Source organism: Paramormyrops kingsleyae, chromosome 1, assembly GCF_048594095.1.
Source record: "Paramormyrops kingsleyae isolate MSU_618 chromosome 1, PKINGS_0.4, whole genome shotgun sequence".
Lineage (NCBI taxonomy): Eukaryota > Metazoa > Chordata > Actinopteri > Osteoglossiformes > Mormyridae > Paramormyrops > Paramormyrops kingsleyae.
Window position 1 is genome coordinate 7,117,906 of NC_132797.1, and position 20,458 is coordinate 7,138,363.

Genomic DNA, 20,458 nt, shown 5'->3' on the forward strand with positions numbered 1-20,458 from the left:
GTGATCCATTTTATTACAAGTCTAGACAGGCTTTTTAGACGGTAGCTTTTGTGCAGCATTAAGGCTCCTTCTTTGACCGACGGCTCCCATTCTGCCGGGGCGCGAGTGTTTTTTTCCGGCTCATGTGTTGACGTGAAGTGAAGATAGAAAGCTGGGGGTGGCTGTGAGCAGGACGTGGTAACACCAGATGCCTGAATGTTCCTGCGGGTATGTCCGTCCCCTGCCCCTGCCCGTGCCTGTTCTCTCACCACTGCGTCCTGGCACCAGGGTTTCCATAACAACACGCCTTGTAGCTGTGGATGTCCCTGTGATCTCCCTCGTTATATAAGAGGAGCGAGGGAGAGCCGAACGAGAGATGCAGGGCTGCATTGGTGCCCCATTTACGAAGGCATTGAGTCTGACTGCTACTGTGTCTGTGGGAAGAACCGAAATCCACAAAAACCAATGTCTTAACCACTGTGCCACCTTATGGCCTAATTCAGAACAGGTAGTTCTCACTTTCCATGCTCCCGATTTATGAGTTTACTGGTGTATATTTAATTTTCTGTGGTAAAATTTTCATTTTTCTTTTTTTTTTTTGATTTGCAGGTAACTCAATGTGCTCAATGTACATGAAGAAAAAATCCACCCTATCTGCTTAAAATCAATGACCAAATTTAACTAGTTTTAGCAAAGAAATCTTTTTTGTTTTTCTCCAAGGATTTATTTTAATTTATATGTGCATATATTTTTAATTAAATGTTAATTCTTATAATACGTTTGTTTCCTTTGTTTATTTGGCAAAAATTTACAATGATATTTTTTGGCTACCTATACAGTGTAGTGCAGAAATGCAAGTTACCATGCAACACCGTGCCTTTTGAATGGTGTGTTGCCCTACAATGCTGGCCAGGATATGCTGGATGGGAGTATGTTTTCCAGGAAGTTTCACATGATTTAAAATAAATAAAAAGATTTTGGTTAGAGGTGCGCTGGAAGGCCTAATGATGATGACAATGATGATGGTCATGATTACATTCACAGTTGAGTTATTCTCTGTAATTTGGGTATTGTATTCCACTAAAATACATTAACTTTAATGTTTACCAAGTAAAAATGCAATATGGGAAGTTTCTATCGCTCCCCGGAAACCAAATGTCATCCCCCGGTCCTACTTAAAATTGACAGGTGACCTTTAGATGTTCCGGAACTCTTGACGCGTGCTGCCATGGTTCGATGGTCCTGGCATCAGTCAGCTGTCCTCACCTGGATGAGTTTAGGACCAAGTTCAGGGACGTTATCGCAGGCAGTTATTCTAGCAGAAGCAGGCTGCCACTGACTCAGATCCCATGTTTACCTGGGGGCAGGTGTGGGGGGGGATGCCATATTCTATGCATTTTGGCATATAAATATGCAATTACCCTGTTAAGAGAGATCACAAAATTTGTGAAAGGGAACAGGTCCGGCTGTGGGATGAGGTCCGAAAGATTCTTCCGGCACTGCTGTACATGCTCATGCCGGCAAGGCAGGGATGCGGGAGCCGCTCGTGATTAGCCAGCCGGCTCCTCCGGGCGTCTCCTGCAGGCACTGCTTCCAGCGCTCTAACGCCCCCCCCCCCCCCCCCCCCCCCGGACATTCTGCTTAGCGTTATCTGCCAGGATGCCCTCGGAAAGCGGAGCCGTGACAGTCTGCTTTCCCTGCCGTGAAAGGAATTGCGAAGAAGTATCTGGTGTATTTCCACGCGACCGCTCAGAAATCATTTCCCTCTAACCCTAAAGATGCAAATAAATAAATAAATTGCACGCCACTCATGGCTTATGGCTGTGGAAGACGATGCCTGTGAGGTTCTGAACAGATGTTTCAGACCAGCGTGGAAGTGACTGCATTTAGGAAACGGGCCCAGTGGCAGGGAAAGTCCAGACACGCGTAACTTTTTAGTAATCAGAAGGTTGCTGGTTCAAATCTCGGGTCGCCAACGTGATTTCACTGGCAGGCCCTGAGCAAGGTCCTTAGCCCCAACTACTCCAGGGACTGACTGACTCTTGTTTCGAGCCCCATTCTAGGGTTGGGGCGTAACAGAATGGAAGGGAAAGGGGAATAACGGAAACACAGGGTGTGGTGCACAAGGGAACACACGTGGACAAAGGGGTATATTTTTGTATTTTTCTGATTTTATTAACACGCGACAGACAGAGCAAATAAACCCGGTGCAAAAAGACTCAGGAGTGATTATAGCCAAAATAACAAACAAGAAACACAGCTACCGAACGCAACACAAATCTAACTTACCTACGTGCACGAGAAATCAAAGAACAAAAACAACAACTACTACACCTCACTCCCTAACCAAACAGCATACACAAAACCCCCCAAAATAAATATGGCAACCACTCCCTACGCACCTCACACACACGCAGAACATACACAGGGCAAAGCGTCAGAATCCGAGGGGGCGTAAACCAAAAACCGGGCAGGAGATCGAAACCAAAAAGCAAACAAACCAAGGCAGAGGGCAGGAAAGGGCAAAGCGAATAATCGTAAACCAATAAACCAAAAACCGTCATACACAATAATCCAATCACAGAAAGCAAACCAACCATAAACCAAAAATCGAGCAGAGCTCCCGAAGGTCCTTGTTGTCTGGCTTTTCACCTTCGCGGGTCGGAAATGACGGACGGTGTTGCGGGGAGTCGTGGGCGGGGTCCGGACAAACAGCGGCGCGTAACACTCTGCTTTCTTGGAAAAAAAAGCATCGCTTTGGATAAAAGCATCTGGTAAATAAATGTAAATGGGTGGAAACCAGAGCAACACGGGGAGATGCCAACAGCCCCCCCCCCAATCTATATGAGGTGCTGTGATGCAGTGTCACACCTGTACACAGGTTGAAGGTCGAATCACCGCAGACGCTTGTGGTTTGGGGAGGAGGGCTTCCTCCCTGTTTTATGGGGAGTCACGTGGACTGTCGCGGTCTAAAGCTTCAGATTAACTTGCCATTCAGAATGACAGTGAAGTGCTCAGCTCACTCCGTTGCCGAAATTGACCAGCGTCTCGTAAGGAATCATCATTACCTGCAGAGAGTTTGGATCCTCCCTCGGCACTCCTGAGTGAAGTCTGCCGAACAGACACCCCGCTGAGGTTAATGACACGCCGACTTGTTTGATACCCTTTACTGCGATCGGGCCTTTATAAACCGAGTACTGTGAGCGTTATGCTTATTACAGAAATACTCAGCAAACAAAAACTGGCGAAGTCGATAACTATAGTACAGCTATAGTATACAGTATAGTACTGTCTCCCGTAGCCTCCTATCCAGTGCAGGTCACAACAAGACTGGGGCCTGTGTCAGGCAGCCTGAAGCAGCTAGGAGGCACCCTGGACATCTTCAGTCCATCTCGGGATGCACACATGCAGAATTGCATACTGCAGGTAAATTTAGAGGTGCCAGTTTTTGGAGGAAATGTGGGAGTAAGCTTGGGGACAGGAGGTATGAGGCCACAGTGCCCACCCCCAACACACACATACATACAGCTCCATGCCCCCCCCAGACAATCGCTTAGTTATTAGGTAAATTCTTCCCTCACAAGTGGGATGAAGCTGTTCTCCATCTCGCTCCGGACCTTTTCTGGCTATTAGGTCATTACTTCTGCTTAAGAATAATTGCCAGTGCACCCGTGCCTCAGCAGGATATCGACCGTTTATTTCTTCTGCTCTTCTTGTTGTTATTCTTCGAGGAAAGCCATGCTGTCTCAGGAGGGGAACCGTGCAAACAGCCGCTTCAGTAACTGCTTAAAGCTCCGGCCTCGTCGGGGCACCGTACCCGTGTCTCCAGCAAAGGCAGAATGGAGTCAGCGGCGTCTGAGGCTATCTCTGCTTCTGCGGCTGAAATGTGCCGTTTGGTGAAACATCTGTCTGCATCTAAATTATTCAGCGCTTTAAGACATCGATTTCTTAGTCATTAGTGATTGTAGTTCAACCAAAAAGTGGAGTTTTGTGGCACTTGTCATAGTTAGGGACTGGAAAAAAAGCCTTTGGGGTAATGTGTAAATTTACCTGGTCAACTTTAACTGGTGACATACCAAAGTGTGTCTGAGCAACCCAGCTTAGTAAGCGCTGGTTAGCTGAAGAGCTAATCGCCGATGCAGGTGCTGTTACTAAGCTCTTTGTTCACCCAGTGATGTGTCATAGCTATCTGGGAAAACATCTTAAAGATGCAGGGAGGTGGAACAAAAACAGGGAGATGAAAGTTGGCCATTAGCACCCATTAGTGGCTTGGTATGATCTCCCCGTTCCTCTTAATTAGACAGTGAGTATGATTGTGTCTTGTGGAGTGGTTAAGGAGCTCCAGGCTTGTCCGCATTGTGCTGCTATCCTCTCTGGCTTCTCACGTGCTTTTTTATGTCTGCTCAGGCCCCATGTGTTATTTTCATTCCTGCTGCGTTATCCTGACAGCCACGTCAACATTTATAGAGCGCTTCAGTCAAGTTGTGGATAATGTGCACGATTCGCTATACACCCATGAGCCATAACATTAAAACCACCTGCCTGATACTGTGTAGGTCCTGCTTGTACCACCAAAAAAGCTCTGACCCATAGAGACATGGACTCCACAAGACCTCTGAAGGTGTCCTATGGTATCTGACACCAAGACATTAACAGCAGATACTTTAAGTCCTGTAAGTTATGAGGTCAGGCATCCATGGATCGGGCTTGTTTGTCCAGAAGATACCATGAATGCTCAATTGGATTGAGATCTGGGGAATTTGGAGGCCAAGTCAACACCTTGAACTCTTTTTCATCTTTCTTAAATCATTCCTGAAAATTTTTTGCAGTGTGGCAGGGTGCATTATCCTGCTGAAAGAGGCCACTGCCATCAGGGAATACCATGAATGCCGTGAAGGGGTGTACTTGGTCTGCAGCAATGGTAGGTGTCAAAGTAACATCCACATGAATGCCATGACCCAAGGTCTCCCAGTAGAACATTGCCCCAGAGCATCTCACTGCCTGGTTTACCTTCTTTCCATAGTGCATCCTGGTGCTGTTCTCTTCCCCAAGAAAATGACACACGTGCACCCAGCTGTCCACATGATATAACACAATATGTGACTCATCAGACCAGGCCACCTTCTTCCATCGATCCATCGTCCAGTTCTGCCGCTCACATGTCCATCGTAGGCACTTTCAGTGGTAGACAGGGGTCAGTATGGGCACCCTGACCGGTCTGCAGCTAAACAGCCCCATACACAGCAAGCAGTGATGCACTGTGTGTTCTGACGCCTTTCTATCACAGCCAGCGTTAACTTTCTCGGCAATTTGTGCTGCAGTAGCTCTCCTGTGGGATCAGACCAGGCAGGTTAGCCTTCGCTCCCCATGTGCATCAATGATCCTCGAGCGACCATGACCCCGTCGCCGGTTCACTGGTTAGCCTTCCTTGGCCCACTGTTGGTAGGTGCTGACCTCTGCATACTGGGAACACCCCACAAGACCTGCTGTTTTGGAGATGCTCTGACCCAATTGTCTAGCAATCACAATTCAGTCCTTCTCATAGTCACTCAGAACCTTACACTTGCCCATTTTTACTGCTTCCTACACATCAACTTCAAGAACTGACTGTTCACTTGCCTAATATGTAATGGCACCCTTGACAGGTACCATTGTAATGAAATGATCAATGTTATTCAATTCACCTCTCAGTGGTTTTAATGTTGGTTGATCGGCGTACAGTTAGGCTGATGTTTATTTTATGACTTTGCTCTTTCATTATGGAGGATTCTGGGTTCCAGCAGGGTGGGTAGAGTGCTCCCACGCACTGACAAACACACATGCTTACACAGGCATGCACACACATGCTGATTAGACTACCACAGACGCTCCTCTACTTACGAACTTTCAACTTACAGACTTTCAGACATACGGACAAAGAGGACTGTAAGTCCAAATTGTGTTCATTGGGTTCCCGTTTCCTATCCGCAACATCAATTTTTTTTCCTGCGTGCCAGTTCCGCCCAGTACTACATCTGGCCGCTACTTCTGCCACACAGTAGCGTAGCGTGCGTGCTCCCAGCATCCTAGTTCTTTGTACTTTCGTATACCCTTAAATGATGTTGAATAACGACTTACGAACATTTCAAGTTACGAACAGCTGTTCGGAACGTATCTCATTCATAAGTAGAGGAGTGTCTGTTTACCTTTGTTGGGACTAGTCATTCATTTCTATGCACATAATCCTAATTCCATCAATGACAACCTTAACCCCCACCCAGCATTAACCTTAACCATAAGTGACAAAAGAAAAATACAAGACTTTTGGAATTTTTTGATTGCCTTCATAGATTTTTATAAAACTGAGCTTCCTCTTGTCAGGTCAAAATAACAGGTTTTTATCACATTGTGTGACCATCTCCTAGGTCTGCCTACTAAACTGAAATCTCCCTGTCGACCCTTCGCCTCTTTTCCCATGTGGCTCAAGCCCCAGGGGATGGGGGGGGGGCAGGGGCAAAGGCTAGCTGAGGCCGTCCTTCGATTCAGTCTGCAAACAAACCAAATTGAAGTCAAACATGGGACACCACTCGACACTGCACGCCAACATGCTCGCCAGGGATCATTAATGCGGCGATTCGCAGGCAGGAAGCCACCCGCCTGAAGCGATGGTCCCGTAGCTGCTGTCCTCTTCCTTTAACCCCGGCTGGATCGAGCCGAGAACGTGAGTTCTAATTTCGGTGACCTTCCAGCATCTACAGTCACCGGCAGAGACTAAACACCGCCTGTCGTTGTGCGTGGATGGCCTGCATCTTAGCTCAGGTGCTGTAGTAGACAGACGGATACAGCATGTGTTCAAATTAAGGAAGTTCATCGAATTCATTACAATATTTAGAGTTCATTAGGGTAAAGTCCTGGTGTTCATTTGCTGTGATAATACCCAAGCGGTCTTTTGTTTTGAATGTTGATGGAATCATTAGCAAAGACTGCCTGGCTTATTGGATATTAATCGGTCGCCTCCCCTGTACCGTGATTCCCACTAACGGCCAGTTTGTCCTCCCCGGCTGTCCTTCCCTATGTCCCACTCTGAGCGACGACCGTAAATCGCGTCAATTCCATGCTTCTGACTGTGACTCAGTTTCAGAACGAGGTGGCCATTTTGTTTTTCTCTGTCTCTGAGTAGCGGCTTCGGGGCTTCAAGCCAATTCCTGGACCGCTGTGGCCCCGGCGGCTTCGGCCGCGTGTGTGACAGACCGGTGTGAATCACAGAGTGGATAAATAATGAGTAAATGGTGCGTCGCTCCTTTGTGTAATGTATCCAGATGAGTTTTCTTCGAGTGGTTTCACACAACGCTGACATTAATACGCTCACTGAATAAAGCCCCCCCCCAGCCCCCCCCTGGACTGCTGCACGCTTAGCGAGAACAGCTTGGTTTCCTTTTCACCGCAAGATTTATTCACACCTGGAGTCACCTTGCAAGTAGTTTGTCGACAGCCTGCAGCGTGATTTTAGCTGGGGGGGGGGAGGTTGTTGGGGGCCTAGAGAGACACCTTTGCCGGCTTCGGACAGTGGGAGGCGAACTGCTTCCAAAGAGCGCAAACACATTTACCAGACAGAATGAGTTCCGTATTGCCCTGACAGGCAAAGGCTATGGAAACAATAAAGAATAAATATGATTACCGTTATATGCTACCATAGCTTGATAATTAAATGGCACTGACAAGTGACCTTTAAAATACAGTGTACTGCAGAACTCTTTGCTCTTTCTTAAAAAGCTCGCTCGCCCTACAGTTGATGTTCGTGGAAGTTGCCTGTGCATCCCTGACTGAGGGTGAATTGGATGATAGAGCAGAACTGTGTTTCCCTTCTACACGTACGTCCTTAAAAATTGTCCTGTTCAGAGCCAGGGTGTGGAGGTCCACTGGCAGTGGGAGCAGGCGTGTCCCTGTACCGGCCACATGTCGGTGCTTTACGGGCCTAACAACTGTGATAGAGTTTGATGTATGGGATACGAGCAGACATTTCACAGTGAAATGATCTGCAGAAAATTGGGTTTGGGATGAGTGGTGCTGAACTGCCTTACCCAGGAAGCCTTGTCTTTTCAGGGTAAATGACACTATTTAACAGAAAAAATATATTTTTGGATACAATTATAATAATATCATTTAGAATTTAAACATTTGGAAACAAGGTGAAAGTTGTCTACTTTTGATTAGTAAATATTCTTGATCTTATAAAGTCGGTAAAAATATGTTAATTAAATATTAAAGTGTATGCCTTGTTTAATGACTGTAGGTGTGTATGTACTTAATTTACCCCCTTTAATCATTTATTTAGCTACGGAAGTTAACAGCTTCTCTTGGAAATCCAGACACTGACTATTGGGTCTGAAACCCCGCCCCCCTTTGGCTGTCAGCTGTTAATCTGATTGGCTCTCGAATCCCATTTAATCCAGTGTCACCGCTATGACTTTCTTTTCCATAATATACTTTTCTAGTTTAAATAAGTCTCTGAATACTCTAAAGTGCCGCCTGGAAATGCATCCTCACATCTATGTTCTTGAGCTGTCATCTGCCGATGGCATTTTTACAGAATTTGGGTTGCATGCTTATCTGTTTAGTTTACAGCAACTACTTGGATATAAAGAACATTCTTCCTTTATAAGAACAAAATTTTAAGTCTATAAATGTAACTTACCTGCTTCCCTCAAAGAGAAACCTTACTGCTCAAAGCTGTTTTATTACTTTTCATGAAATGTCATCTGATTTAACCTATGTTGGTCACATGATTTCTCTGAAAATTGCTATTGATGAAATAACTGGCAATAAAATCATTTTAAATGCGCGGTTGGTAAATGGCATGAGAAATAATTTGAAACACGATCACTGGAGGTTACAGTAACATCTCTCCCAGACTCTGCTGAGATCTGTGCTTGTACACTCACCCAGAGAGGTGATTTCCCTCGACTTCTGAGAAGTCCGCATCCTTGGGACTTTGATCTGGGACTGCTGCAACTGGAACCAAATCTGCCCAGTTACTGTTTCATTGCTTATCTGCTTTCATTTCATCTCATCTGAATGTAATGTCATGTAACCAAGCATTCAGCTAGTCATACAGCTGGAAGTGACACGTGTCACAGGCTGAAATCTGCCCGTGTTGCTGTTTCTGGTTGCTGTCGGCAACCAAGGTGCTGCTCCCTTCCCCTTAACACCCTGCTGTTATACGCGTGCATTGTGTTGTGAACGCCTGTGAATTTGGATTAAGAATTAAGGTGGCCAGTCCTTTTGGAAAGTGCCAGAGTGGACAGATGCAGAACACAGGAGTTCAGGGATCTAAGTGACAGCTTGTAGTTGTTTTTCTGATGGGCAGGAATATCTCTGATGTACCCGGTTATTCCATTAAGTCGATCAATAGTTTTGTTTTAGAAGATAACAAATGGCCCTCGTTAGATTGGAAGGAAGTTCATTGGCTTTTCATGAATGGTGTCATGTGAGTGATTCAATCATTTAATCAGGTGCCATGGTACTAAGTGATACTTGAGAACCTTCATCTCTTTTGAGCAGACGGAATATTCAGTGTCCAGATATGCATTCAGTGTCCAGCATCATCCATCCATCTCTCATACCACTTGTCTTCCCACTTCCTCTGGGGCCTGTCCCAGGAAGCACGTGGCGAAAGGGCTCATGGATGGCCAACCAGTCCATCACTGGCCCCACACTCACATGCTACGGGGAAAATCATGTTACTGGACAGTTTTAAGAAGCCAGGACCAGGAATGAAATTGCTGACAGTGGAGGTGTGAGGTCACGCCGTGAGCCGCCTCCCCCCTCCCTCTGTCCCCATCAAGTGTCAAATTCTCCCATTCATATAGATTGTTGTCCCAAAATATATACATATTTATAAATATACTAATATGTACCTGTCTGTTTCCCAAAGTCAGGATTTTATCGTCTCATTATTTTTAGGATGCTCAGCAGAACAAAATTTAAAACCTTTCAGCAATCTTTGCTTTATCGTTATGCTTTGGTAGGAATGATGTAAACAAAAAATAATGGCACTTACGACATATCAGGAAGTTTCGTGATTATGAGCAGCTATGACTGGTGCATTTCATTTGGTATTTATTGCTGTTATAAGCAAGAGACTATTAGAGGAGGAGCTTGTGTAACGATGCATTGTGCAGTGAGGCTGCCCGCAGCAGGATCTCCCTAGCAGCCTTGGCCAAGAATTGAACGGTGGCTTTGATTCACATCCGCATGCTGGCTTACGTGGCTGTGATGTCGGACTTATTTTTAGCGCCAGCCGTTCATTAATTATTTGCTCCTCGTGCTGCTAGATTCCGGGGACCGGCCCAATGGAGGCCAAGCCCTGTCGAGTGCAGCTAAACTCTGGGGACCGGCCGGCAGAGGCCAAGCCCTGTCGAGTGCCGCTGACATCTCCGTCCTGCCTTACGTTCCGCATCCTCCTTGTCAGTCCGAGTGTGAAGTCAGATGCTCCTGTGCACAACGGAGTCGCAGCACCAGCTAATAAACAGAGACGTCGGAGGGGATTGCATGCGAAGAGCAGATTTGCATCCGGAAATTGAAGCCCGCCTGCTAAAAACAACAAACGAGGAAGATGGTGCTCAAGGTTGAGGGAAGAAAAGTTGTGCTCCTCAAGTGCAGTAATCACTTCGCACAGTATCTGTGGCTCACTGGAAACCGCGTCCGGATGGCATCTTGCATATCGGAATTCGTACCTGTGTCCATCTGGCCCTTAGGCTCTGGCGAGCATCCTGGATTGGATAGTCATAGGCTGTCACCATGAAAGCAGCTAACAGAAACTGAAAACAAAGATGATGCTTGATGCCTGATTGCAATTGATTCCATTTAAGAGCATAATCAATATCTCTGTCACCAGTGTATATGGTATCTATAATAGTATTCAGCACGTTGCAGTGTATTTAGGACTAGTGGCAATTTAAATGAGCAAGTTGGGGGATGAATTAGCTTCCCTTCAGTCTTTAGATGTCCAACTGAGAAATCATTTGATGTCTTTAAATGTTCTTCAGCTTCCTACAAGGTGACTTTCATGAAAAGACAACAGTTTACAGACTAGCACACCCTTAACTACGGAGGCACTTTGTGACTTCGTCAAAGCTGTAGAAGAGAAAACGAGAGGTTTCCCCCCCCCTAAACATCAGCAAAAATGCTTCTTTATAAACACATCAGTAAATGTGAAAATTGGTTGTTTAAATTGCTCCTTACCCTACGCTTCTGTCTCAACTGCACTGTGTTCCCTATGATTAATTATAATCCGCTTCACTGTTGACACGTGACATTTATACTCCACAAGCAGCTGTGGTAAAAACACAGACGTTAAAATCCTTAACAAATGAGTGCCGTGCAGTAGGATTTGTTTCTTGTGTTGGCGTTCACTCACTGCAAACCCCCATCGCGCTGCATGTGAAGAAGTGTCTTTGTTAAGGTGTTGACCAATGGGCATGTGTTTGAATCAATGGCGCTAATGAACTGATGTTATGGGGATCCCCATGGCATCATGCATCCCGGTCACACAGCCTCCATGTTCACCAAGCTGAAAGGGTGAGTCCTGTGGTCCTCTGCTGGCGGGGACACCAGCTGCTGCTCATATGGCCTCATAACTTCGACACACGATGATTATTAATGACCGCGTTGCAGCCGGGAAGTGAGGAGCGTCGCTTTCTGGGAGACGCCAAGCAGGGTGCCACACAAACATGTCATTTCTTGAAATTTTTGTGCCAGCCCTGTTATCTCCTTGCGATTTGCTTTCTTGTCTCCCAGCCAAACTCAGCCGAAACAGTGTTGGCAGGTTTATCGCTGCTGGGAATCTGTTTCATCAACGGTCTTAACGGCGGAGTTTGGTCCTCACCTCCAAGCGAGGGGAGCAGTGGGACTGCTTAGCCACTGCAGTGGGTCATGGTTATAAAGTTAGAAAACAACTTGTACATTGCCTGTAATGAGACGTTCTCTCCTTACAGCTCCAGCTGAATTACTGCCCCCCCACCCCCGAGCACTGATGTCTGTGTAATTCATGTGATGCAGCATCAGCAGAATTACAGTCCTGTCACAGAGCAATTTAATTAAGACTTTAGTTAGTTATCATTTAACTACTATTAGTTCACTATGATTATTAGTGACACCCACATCTTTGCCATGCTTAGTGTGCTTAGCAAGATGTATTTCATCTCTAATTTGTAGTTTATATTTATTATTATATTATTCATAAATAGTATAATATTTATAAATATTATAATTTATTACATTACTGGTATTTTATTAGTCGTATATTAACATGTACATCTTTTTTTTGTATGCCCAGTTTGTTGTAGCTTGAACTATTAATACTATCTCCCTTGGGAACAATAATGTGCTGGTAGGTAGTGTATCCTGGATCCTTAACCACTACGCCACCTGCTGGCTAATATTTTCCATATGGCAACTTGGGTTGAGTCCTTCAAGCAAAACAATGAACATCCCAGAGAGCTGAGATGTTTACTGAGCAGGTTAAACTGTCGCTGTTCGTGCCACGGGGTCAGCGAGCTGTGCTTCTGCTTTATGGCTCCCTGCTGATGTGGGCGCGCTGCCCACAGGCCTGGCCGTCTTTGGATTGGCTTTTGGTAGTGGGCCGCCGGGCACCCGAAAGCATTGCTGTGTTAATCTGGTGAATGCTAGGATCGCAATAAGAGCTCAGAGACATGAACGTTAAGGAACTGTGGCTCTTTTCTCAGACGAGCACTTTGAGCTGTCGGATCCTGGTATTCCTCGCGCTGGCGTTTCTCCAGTAACCGGCAGTTAATATGCATACGCATTCTATAAATTCTGTATATGCGCTACGTATATGAATTATTCACTTTCTTCCTTGAGCCCGGATCCTTTGGGAAGCTGCTTATCATTCCACCCACCGCTCTCGCCAATGGAGTCTCCGTGTTGTGTTGGAGGGGGCTAGCTTGCGGGGGGTGCTCTCCGCCTTGGCGTGCGGCGGTCATAGTGCCACCTCAAGGAAGGATAAAGGGCAAGGGAGGGGGGCATGGCCTCTGTCCCTGCGTTACGGCTAGGCAAACCACGTTTGCTAGACACTAAGACCCTGTGGGGTCTTAGTGTCTGTGTCGTTAACTGCAGCGATTGTGTTAGATCACATCTCAGATGATGTAACACATATGAAACATGCCGTGTTTTGGGCTATTTCAAGGTGTTCAAGGTCTCTCGGTGACTTCCTGTCCCACGCATTTAAAAAATGCCTTTAATGTGTAGGTTTGTCAGTCTTTGTCACAACTCAGTCGCCTTTAAAAAGCCACACCGCTGAGGTGTTTCCTGTCCTAACACCTGTGCCTTGGCTCCCTTATGCTGCCCATCGCCCAGCCAAACTTCCCCTTCTCTCCTGCGTCGCTATGAGAGACTCCTGCTGTCCGTATGGCTCCGGGCGGCTCTACTGCTCCCCCTTTATTCCTCAGTCTATGTTTAGCCCTCAGAGCTGTTTAGGTGTCAGTAAAGTTGCCGTGTCAATAAAAAGCGGCTCTTTCACAGCATCCTCCATATCGCTTCAGTTTATCTCCTGCCTTATCCTGCCCTTGGCTTTTATTCTCCTCTCCGTATAAGTGGTCTTAGCCCTTTGCTGGCTGGCTTTAATTAAAACTTTATAAACTGAGAGATTCGAGCTGCGTTTTCACCGCATGACCCATATTTACACTTGTGCGTCGGCCCAAACTCCCTGTTTTGAACCAGGGGCCCCATGAAGCATTTTTAAAGACAAGCCCTTAAATTCCTTAAAAGCTCAAGTCTCCTTTTCTGAACGCTATCGAACCCGTGCTCATGGAAAGAGATCTGCCTGTGGCCCTCGCCAGAAATCTGCCCGACTATGCTACCATGACATGAGGGGATTCTGTGATGCTCGAGATGGGAGCCCGCCCCCCCTTGATTGGCTATGCTGGTCCATCGCAATGCCATTTGGTCCTGATGTGACTGTATATGCGTACCGTAATGTGGAATCGCCGTTCGTGATGGGCTGAGGAATGAAGGGCTTTTTAATGGATGCCGGCATGAACGTTTATTTATTACGTCCCTGTGGATGGATTCGCACATTAATTCAACCAAATTATCTCTCATTATTTCAAAATGTTTACTTCAATCTGAGCAGAACATTAGTTGCGGGATAATTATAACACTTTGCAAAAGCTTATGGGATTGCAAGCCTAATGCCGATTTTAAAGCGTATTTACTTATAAAAGCATATTTCCTTTCAGTGTGAGCGATATGGCCATCACTCTCGCCGTCTTTGTTCGGACACGTCACCGGATCGATGTGGCACCGACTCTTGCCACGCGATGTCACCCAGGCGAATCGAATGTTTGGGCGTCCATGATGGGCTGTTATGGGCTGATTGTACATGTCTGTATCGGCTTTACTATAATATGCTATAGATCCACAGTGGCCATTTTCATCAGCCTGCTTATGCTTGCCCTGCTATTTGCATATATATTACTATAAAATAAATTGGCCACAAATAACGAGCCTGCACAAAAGAAAGGTGATTAATGACATTTCAGCCTGATTATACTGATGGCAGCAGTGCCTACAGGGACATAAAGCTATTTTGCACATTATCCCTAATCCGGGCTTATCTTTCATTCCTCCCTCCTCGTTATCTGAAACAGACCATACTGTTTTTTTCCTCCTTGACACTCTTTTTATACATTCTTACTGCATTTTTAGTTGCAGACCCCCCCCCCACCCCCCCAGAAAACACCTGTATCGTCTCGCTGTCTCCGTTCCATCTCTTGCCCGCTCTCCCTATATCACTTTCGGCCCCGTTTCTCTTCCTTGCCTAACCCCGCTCCTTTCTCTACAACCCCCCCCCCCCCCCACACACACAGCTGCTCCCTCCCGGCGAGGCGATGAGAGCCCTCTGAAGTGAGCGCGGCCGAACCCCTCTCACGGAGCATGCCTCTGAGTCCGGCAGCCGGCAAACATGAGCCAGCGGGGCAGCAGCGCAGGCAGGAGGCAGTGCAGACGCAGCAGCGGCAGCAGCAGACGCAGCCGTGCACGGCCAACGGCGACCGGGCCGACTCCGACAGCTCCAGGGACGAGCCCATCTACGACAACGTCTGCGCCCTGGCCGAGACGGTGACCTACGGCGGACCCATGGACGAGCCCCAGGGCAGCACGGTGGTTATCCGCATAGGCATCCCGGACCTGCAGCAAACTGTGAGTGGTCTCAGCCTCCGCCCCCCCCCCCCCCCCCCCCCCCCCCGCGAGCCGGTCCTTCAGCCTGCTCCTTAAAGGGACGGCAGTTTGAAAGGGCGTGCAGAACGTTCTGGGGTCTGAGCGCTGGAGTTTGTTTGATGGAGTTATTCTTGTGCTGTCAAACTCGGCAAGACGCGGGTACCTGTGAGTCTGGACCGGCACCGAGGCGAGCTTGGAGTGGGGGGGGGGGGGGGGGGGGGGGGAATCTGTCTGCACACCGTGAAGCCTGGTAACACAACCCCCCTGCCCGCTGCAGCAGGACATCACAGCGGTTCTGTAGAACGTTCCAGCGCAGTGACGGATGTGTCCACGCACATCCTAAGTGGTCCACCTGTCTAAATGTAACCACAGTGACACAAGTGTCCGAGGGACCTCCCGAGAGCCCCAGTACCGTTCTGTGAAGTTCTGGTGGCACCGACGAGACTCAGGAGTCTGATATCCGGGTTGTTGCTGAAGCCGCATCATTTAACGGGAGTCGACTTCACCATACAAGGGTCTGGCCCATCAGCTGTGCTTATGCTAATTTTTTTTGGTCTTGTGCTTAATTCATTTCTGGATTGATTCCAGAAAGGTACTTCTTCTTTAGAGCACGGACGGCTGTCGCTGGCTGCGAGTTGTGCTCATGGGAATATTCTTTAGGCGTTCCTCTTTGGGTTTAGAAGAGCTCTTCTTCAGCCGCTTTTAAAGCCGCCAAGGCGCAGCTTGGAGCGGGCAGGTAAGGGTCAGCGCAGGGCTTACGATGACTCAGGAGCTGCTGGGAAATGGGATTTTATATTAACGCCTTAGTCTTATTCCCATCTTCATTTCATTCAGGATACACCCAGTTATTAGTGACTCTTGGACCTTTACTACGGTCACAAAACTTTAATTTAAACAGATTTGTCTTCTCTTTCCGGCCTGATTCATCGCGGAGCTCTCGCTCACGGTGCCCTGCAAAGACGATATGAAACTTGTGAGAACGTTCGTGAAGAGCTGTTAAGTTTCATGATAGAATCTTCAGCCTTAATTTATGTGTCATTTCTGCTGTTCTCCCAGGCAGTAAGCAGAGAACTGGCAATAAGATTTTCAATTTTGATTTGATTAAATGTGTTTGTACAGAAAACAAAACTGCAGGTGGGACCCAAAGTCATTCCTTGCCTGTCAGGTGTGTGTGTGTGTGTGTGTGTGTGCGCGTGTCTGTGTGAGTGTGCGAGCGGGTATACTTATCCTTATGGGGACACAATGTCCCCATAACGTGATAAACATCCATTTTTTCCCTTATGGGGACCGGTTTCCTGGTCCCCATAAGGGAAAACTCTATATTATAAAAATCGGTGACTGCTATGAAAAAACTAGAAATGCAAAAACTCTTGTATTTTGTTAGGTTACTTATGGTTATGGTTAGAGCAGGGTAGGGGTTAAGGTTGTCATAGTTATCTTTAGCATTTTTCCCATATAAGTGAGTGAGCGGGCCCCATAAGGATAGGTATACCCGACATGTGCGCGCGTGTGTGGTTGTGTGTGTGTGGTTGACTCTTCACCAGTCCAAGTCAAAGTAGAACCAAAGTAAATCAAACTGTCCACGCTGTGACTTTCTCAATGTATTTAAGTTAAATTATTGTAAAGTTTGGCCAGATATTCTCCTGTTTGTGTGCTCTGGTGGGTGGGGGGTGCTGTGTTTGCTCTTCTGTTTTCTTGACTAAGTGTTAACATAGCAGCATAAAAACACAGACATCGTCTGACCTGAGCAGAATGCACCCCTGCATTAGGCAACAAATGGACCCCAGCAACTAGGCAAACCAAAAGCCTCTTCTTCTGGTAAAAGAGTCACAGTCCCCTTTCCCACAAGGCTTTGCACCAGGTTACATTACATTACTTTCTGGATTTTTATTATATTAATTGAACAAAACACAGGTTTCGAGCAGATCAGCGTGACTGAGGCCCGCCAGGACATTAACTTCCTTGACAAAGAACGAGGGGGACGTTTGGCTTTTAGTCACAGCCCATGTGTGAGGGGATGGGGGGCTCAAACCATCAGCTGAGTGTGGCATCAGATAAGCCACCAACTGCCACGTTTGGTTCCACATGGTCCTGGTGACACTTGAGGACTCTGGCTTCTGCTCCAGACAGACGTCAGGCTGATTGAATTATCTGTGGATAGACGTGCTTCCAAGTAAGTCATGTGGACTATTCGGCACCCTGGGTGTTTTTTCTGGATCTCCATTCTTCTCCCCATTGTGCTTCTGCTTTCCAGGAATCTTTGAGCATAACTCTGAAATATGTCGACATTCTCAAAAGCCCCCTGCAGTTTTTCTCCCTCATTTTCAGGATGCCTAAATCTGTCAATGAGGCGACCTGATTCAGGAAGCTTGCCGCTCTCCCATCGCTGGCCTCTGCGTCGGCTGTGTTCACGGGGCACCTCGCCCTTCCTGCTGCTTCCCCGGCGCCGACAGCGGCGCTGCGGCTCTCGCGCTCCCCGGCGCCATCCGTCATCCCGCCGCACCGCCGTTACACAGGCAGCTCACGTCTGGCCCGCTCCTATTTTTAGCGCAGCCGGACCTGCACGTGGCCAGTGCCCCGTCTCGCCGCCGCGAAGCACGACGGGGTGTCGATCGGGAAAACGGAGTGGGTGGAGGGGGGGGGGGAAGCAGGATGTCAGGCTTTTGAGAATGCTGGGGAGTGGGGGGGGCAGTATGAAAGGAGAAGTTGACTCCTCTCCCCTTGACAAGGACAGAGGCGTTTCGAGTGGTCTTTGATGCACACACTGACAAGACAACCTCGCAGTCATCAGCGGCCTCCACACCGAGAGCCAATCACAGCCCCTCGCCTTCCCCGCGCCAAAGCTGACTGCCCTCTATCCCCATCGGCCAAACAATCCCGTTTGGATTTGCGTATGTCCTCCCGCAGATCAGGGAATAACGCGGCCCTGTTCCCCGCAGTCGGCCTCACAAACATTGTGCTCATTTACCTTTTGGATGTTTTGGCTGTGGGACGGATGGTGACATTTAGACTGATCACACTCAAGAGCTTCGGCCCCCGGGGTGTCATACGTGCCGTGATCCTGAACTGCACAGCTTCACCGCTTTGGTCCCGCAGAACGTTTCTGTCTGTGAAGGGCAGGATTTGGCTGCCATTGAGGTATATGTGGCTTCATATGGCAGAGAGCGACAGACACAGAAAGATGTCCCTGTGTTATTTATATATAGCGTAAAGATTTCCAGTTTTTGTTTCTGAATAAAAAGCCTCCTAAAGCCAGCGTCTGTGCTTCAGCCCCTTTTCAGACGTCCCACGCTGGAGGAGGGTATGCAGGCCGTCTCTGGGGCTTCAGCAGGTGGGGATGCCGTTCAGGGCAATCCTGGGGGAAAAATACCAGAACATGAGACACACATAGTGGAAGGGTGGTGGGAAGGTGCAGAGAGTGCCTCTGACAGCTCTGTTTGAATCCCACTTTGCATGTCCTCTCCAGTGTTTTCTGCCCGGGCTGTTCCCCCACTTCAGGCCCAGGCTGTTTGGTCGATTTGGTATCTGCAGGTGCTATTGAGTGATGCAAATAGGGCTCTGACTGACTACAAGGTGCATATTCTGGGTGCCAGTGACAGTGCTGCAGTCACATAGTAATTTTCCTGGTTTAAGAGCTTGTCAGGGAGGCTTTGCAGGAATCTCTGGGCATGGAGTTAGATTTTAACAACCACAGGAAGCCATTACAGTCGCTAGGTCTTGAAGTAATAAGTGTCCATTTTATGCATCTTTATGACAGGAAATGCCTAATTCGTGTGAGATTACTCCAGGTTCCAGTCCAGTGCTTGCTTGCATTTCAGGTCAGAAGTCTGAAGTTAGACCTATTCATATTCTCAACAAAGGCAGGATTTTACAGAGTGCCAAACAAAGCAAATGTTCCTTTGGAACACAGGAATAGATTATACATTTTTTTCTATTCAATTATATTTTCATTTCAGTATGTTAATTTACTCAAAACATTTTCCATCATTTGCTGTTCCAGTGCAATGGTAGTGTTTGGTAACACTATGAAGAGGATTAATAGGTATCGAACGTGACAAAAATGACGGAACAGGTATTAAAAAACGTGTGGATGTGATTTTAGTGCAGCGATGGGAAATGCAAGCTTCACACCGCTCATTTTGGACGAATACTCCTTCCGTCCCCAAGAGTAGCGTGTGTGACGGCTGTTAATGATGTCCGTATGTCGCCATGTTTTCTCCTCGTATTCAGCTTATTACTGTTCAACTCAACACGCCAGGAGCACGACATGGAAACCTGCTCTGCTTTATGCCACACAGCATCCCATTATGATCCGATTATCCCACCGGAAATATTATTTTACTTAAATCAGCGAAGATATGCAAACCGTCATTTTAAAAGTGAAGCAGTGATTCGGACTCCCCCCCCCCCCCCCAAAAAACAGTGTGCCTTTTAAACTTTGACACTTGTTTGTTAATTTGAAAACTTTTAGTTTGGTAGGTGAGTATCTGACGTTTACCAAGCCGCGAGACGCACGCATCTCACCCAGTTTACATGCCATACCTTGTGTTTCATACTGTACCAAGGTGTCCCGTTTTATAGGACGAGGCGCAGGTACTGTATACAGGGTGGAGTTTCCGCCGAGTTTATAACTGTCCCAAGTTATACAGAGTTAATTGCCATCTACCAGCCAATCGCAAAATAGCATTTGCTATTTCTGGGTAAATTCCAATATGTTACGTGTGATCTCGCTACAAGCACATTATTCTGCACGCACAAGTGGTGTCCCAGCAAACATGGGACATCTCCCAGACGTGCAGATCATGGCTATATGGGGTCGGTCCTAGTGATGGCCGATTCTTTTTAACTTGTTTTTTTTAGTCTGAACGAATTAATTCAAAATTATTTTAAAACGTTTTTAAAACTGATCTTTGGCTATTCAACATCCAAAAGCATCCCCCGCGATTTCGGATTTATTTTTCATATTCCGTCTGCGCTTGTCTTATTACTTTTAGGTATGTTCTTATGTTCGTCACTTACATTCGTCACTTTTGCGTTCGTAGACTTCCGTCTGGTGCCGAGAACACCCGAACGGCCGAGTACCTGTTTCTCTAACTCGCTGACTCCAAAAAACCCGAGAGCCTGTTCCATGAAAGAATCGAACTTACAGGTTTCCGGACACTCGGTTGGTGACTCAAATGAACCGATCCCAAGAGCCCTCACGGCGTTTACTGCAGAAATGCAGTTACACTGTTAAAAGGAATAAAATAAACGCAGCTCTTCA

The 20,458-nt window shown here is 47.1% G+C and overlaps 1 protein-coding gene across 9 annotated transcripts in view; it reads left to right on the forward strand.

The window, feature by feature from the left end:
- The window catches only part of shank3a (SH3 and multiple ankyrin repeat domains 3a), a 189,710-nt gene that overhangs the window by 17,745 nt on the left and 151,507 nt on the right, over positions 1 to 20,458 (forward strand). For 7 of the 9 annotated variants that reach the window (XR_002837898.2, XR_002837899.2, XM_023808941.2 and 4 more), the window contains exon 3: positions 14,847 to 15,177. The exons of 1 other annotated variant lie outside the window; for it this stretch is intronic. Coding sequence is in view for 6 of the 8 variants with exons in the window: in XM_023808941.2 (XP_023664709.2) it covers positions 14,914 to 15,177 (264 nt within the window). In the remaining 2 variants the exon portion in view is untranslated. Of the gene's footprint in view, positions 1 to 2,972; positions 3,115 to 14,846; positions 15,178 to 20,458 lie in introns of those variants that run through there. One more of the 9 variants, XM_072703522.1, reaches the window with a different exon arrangement.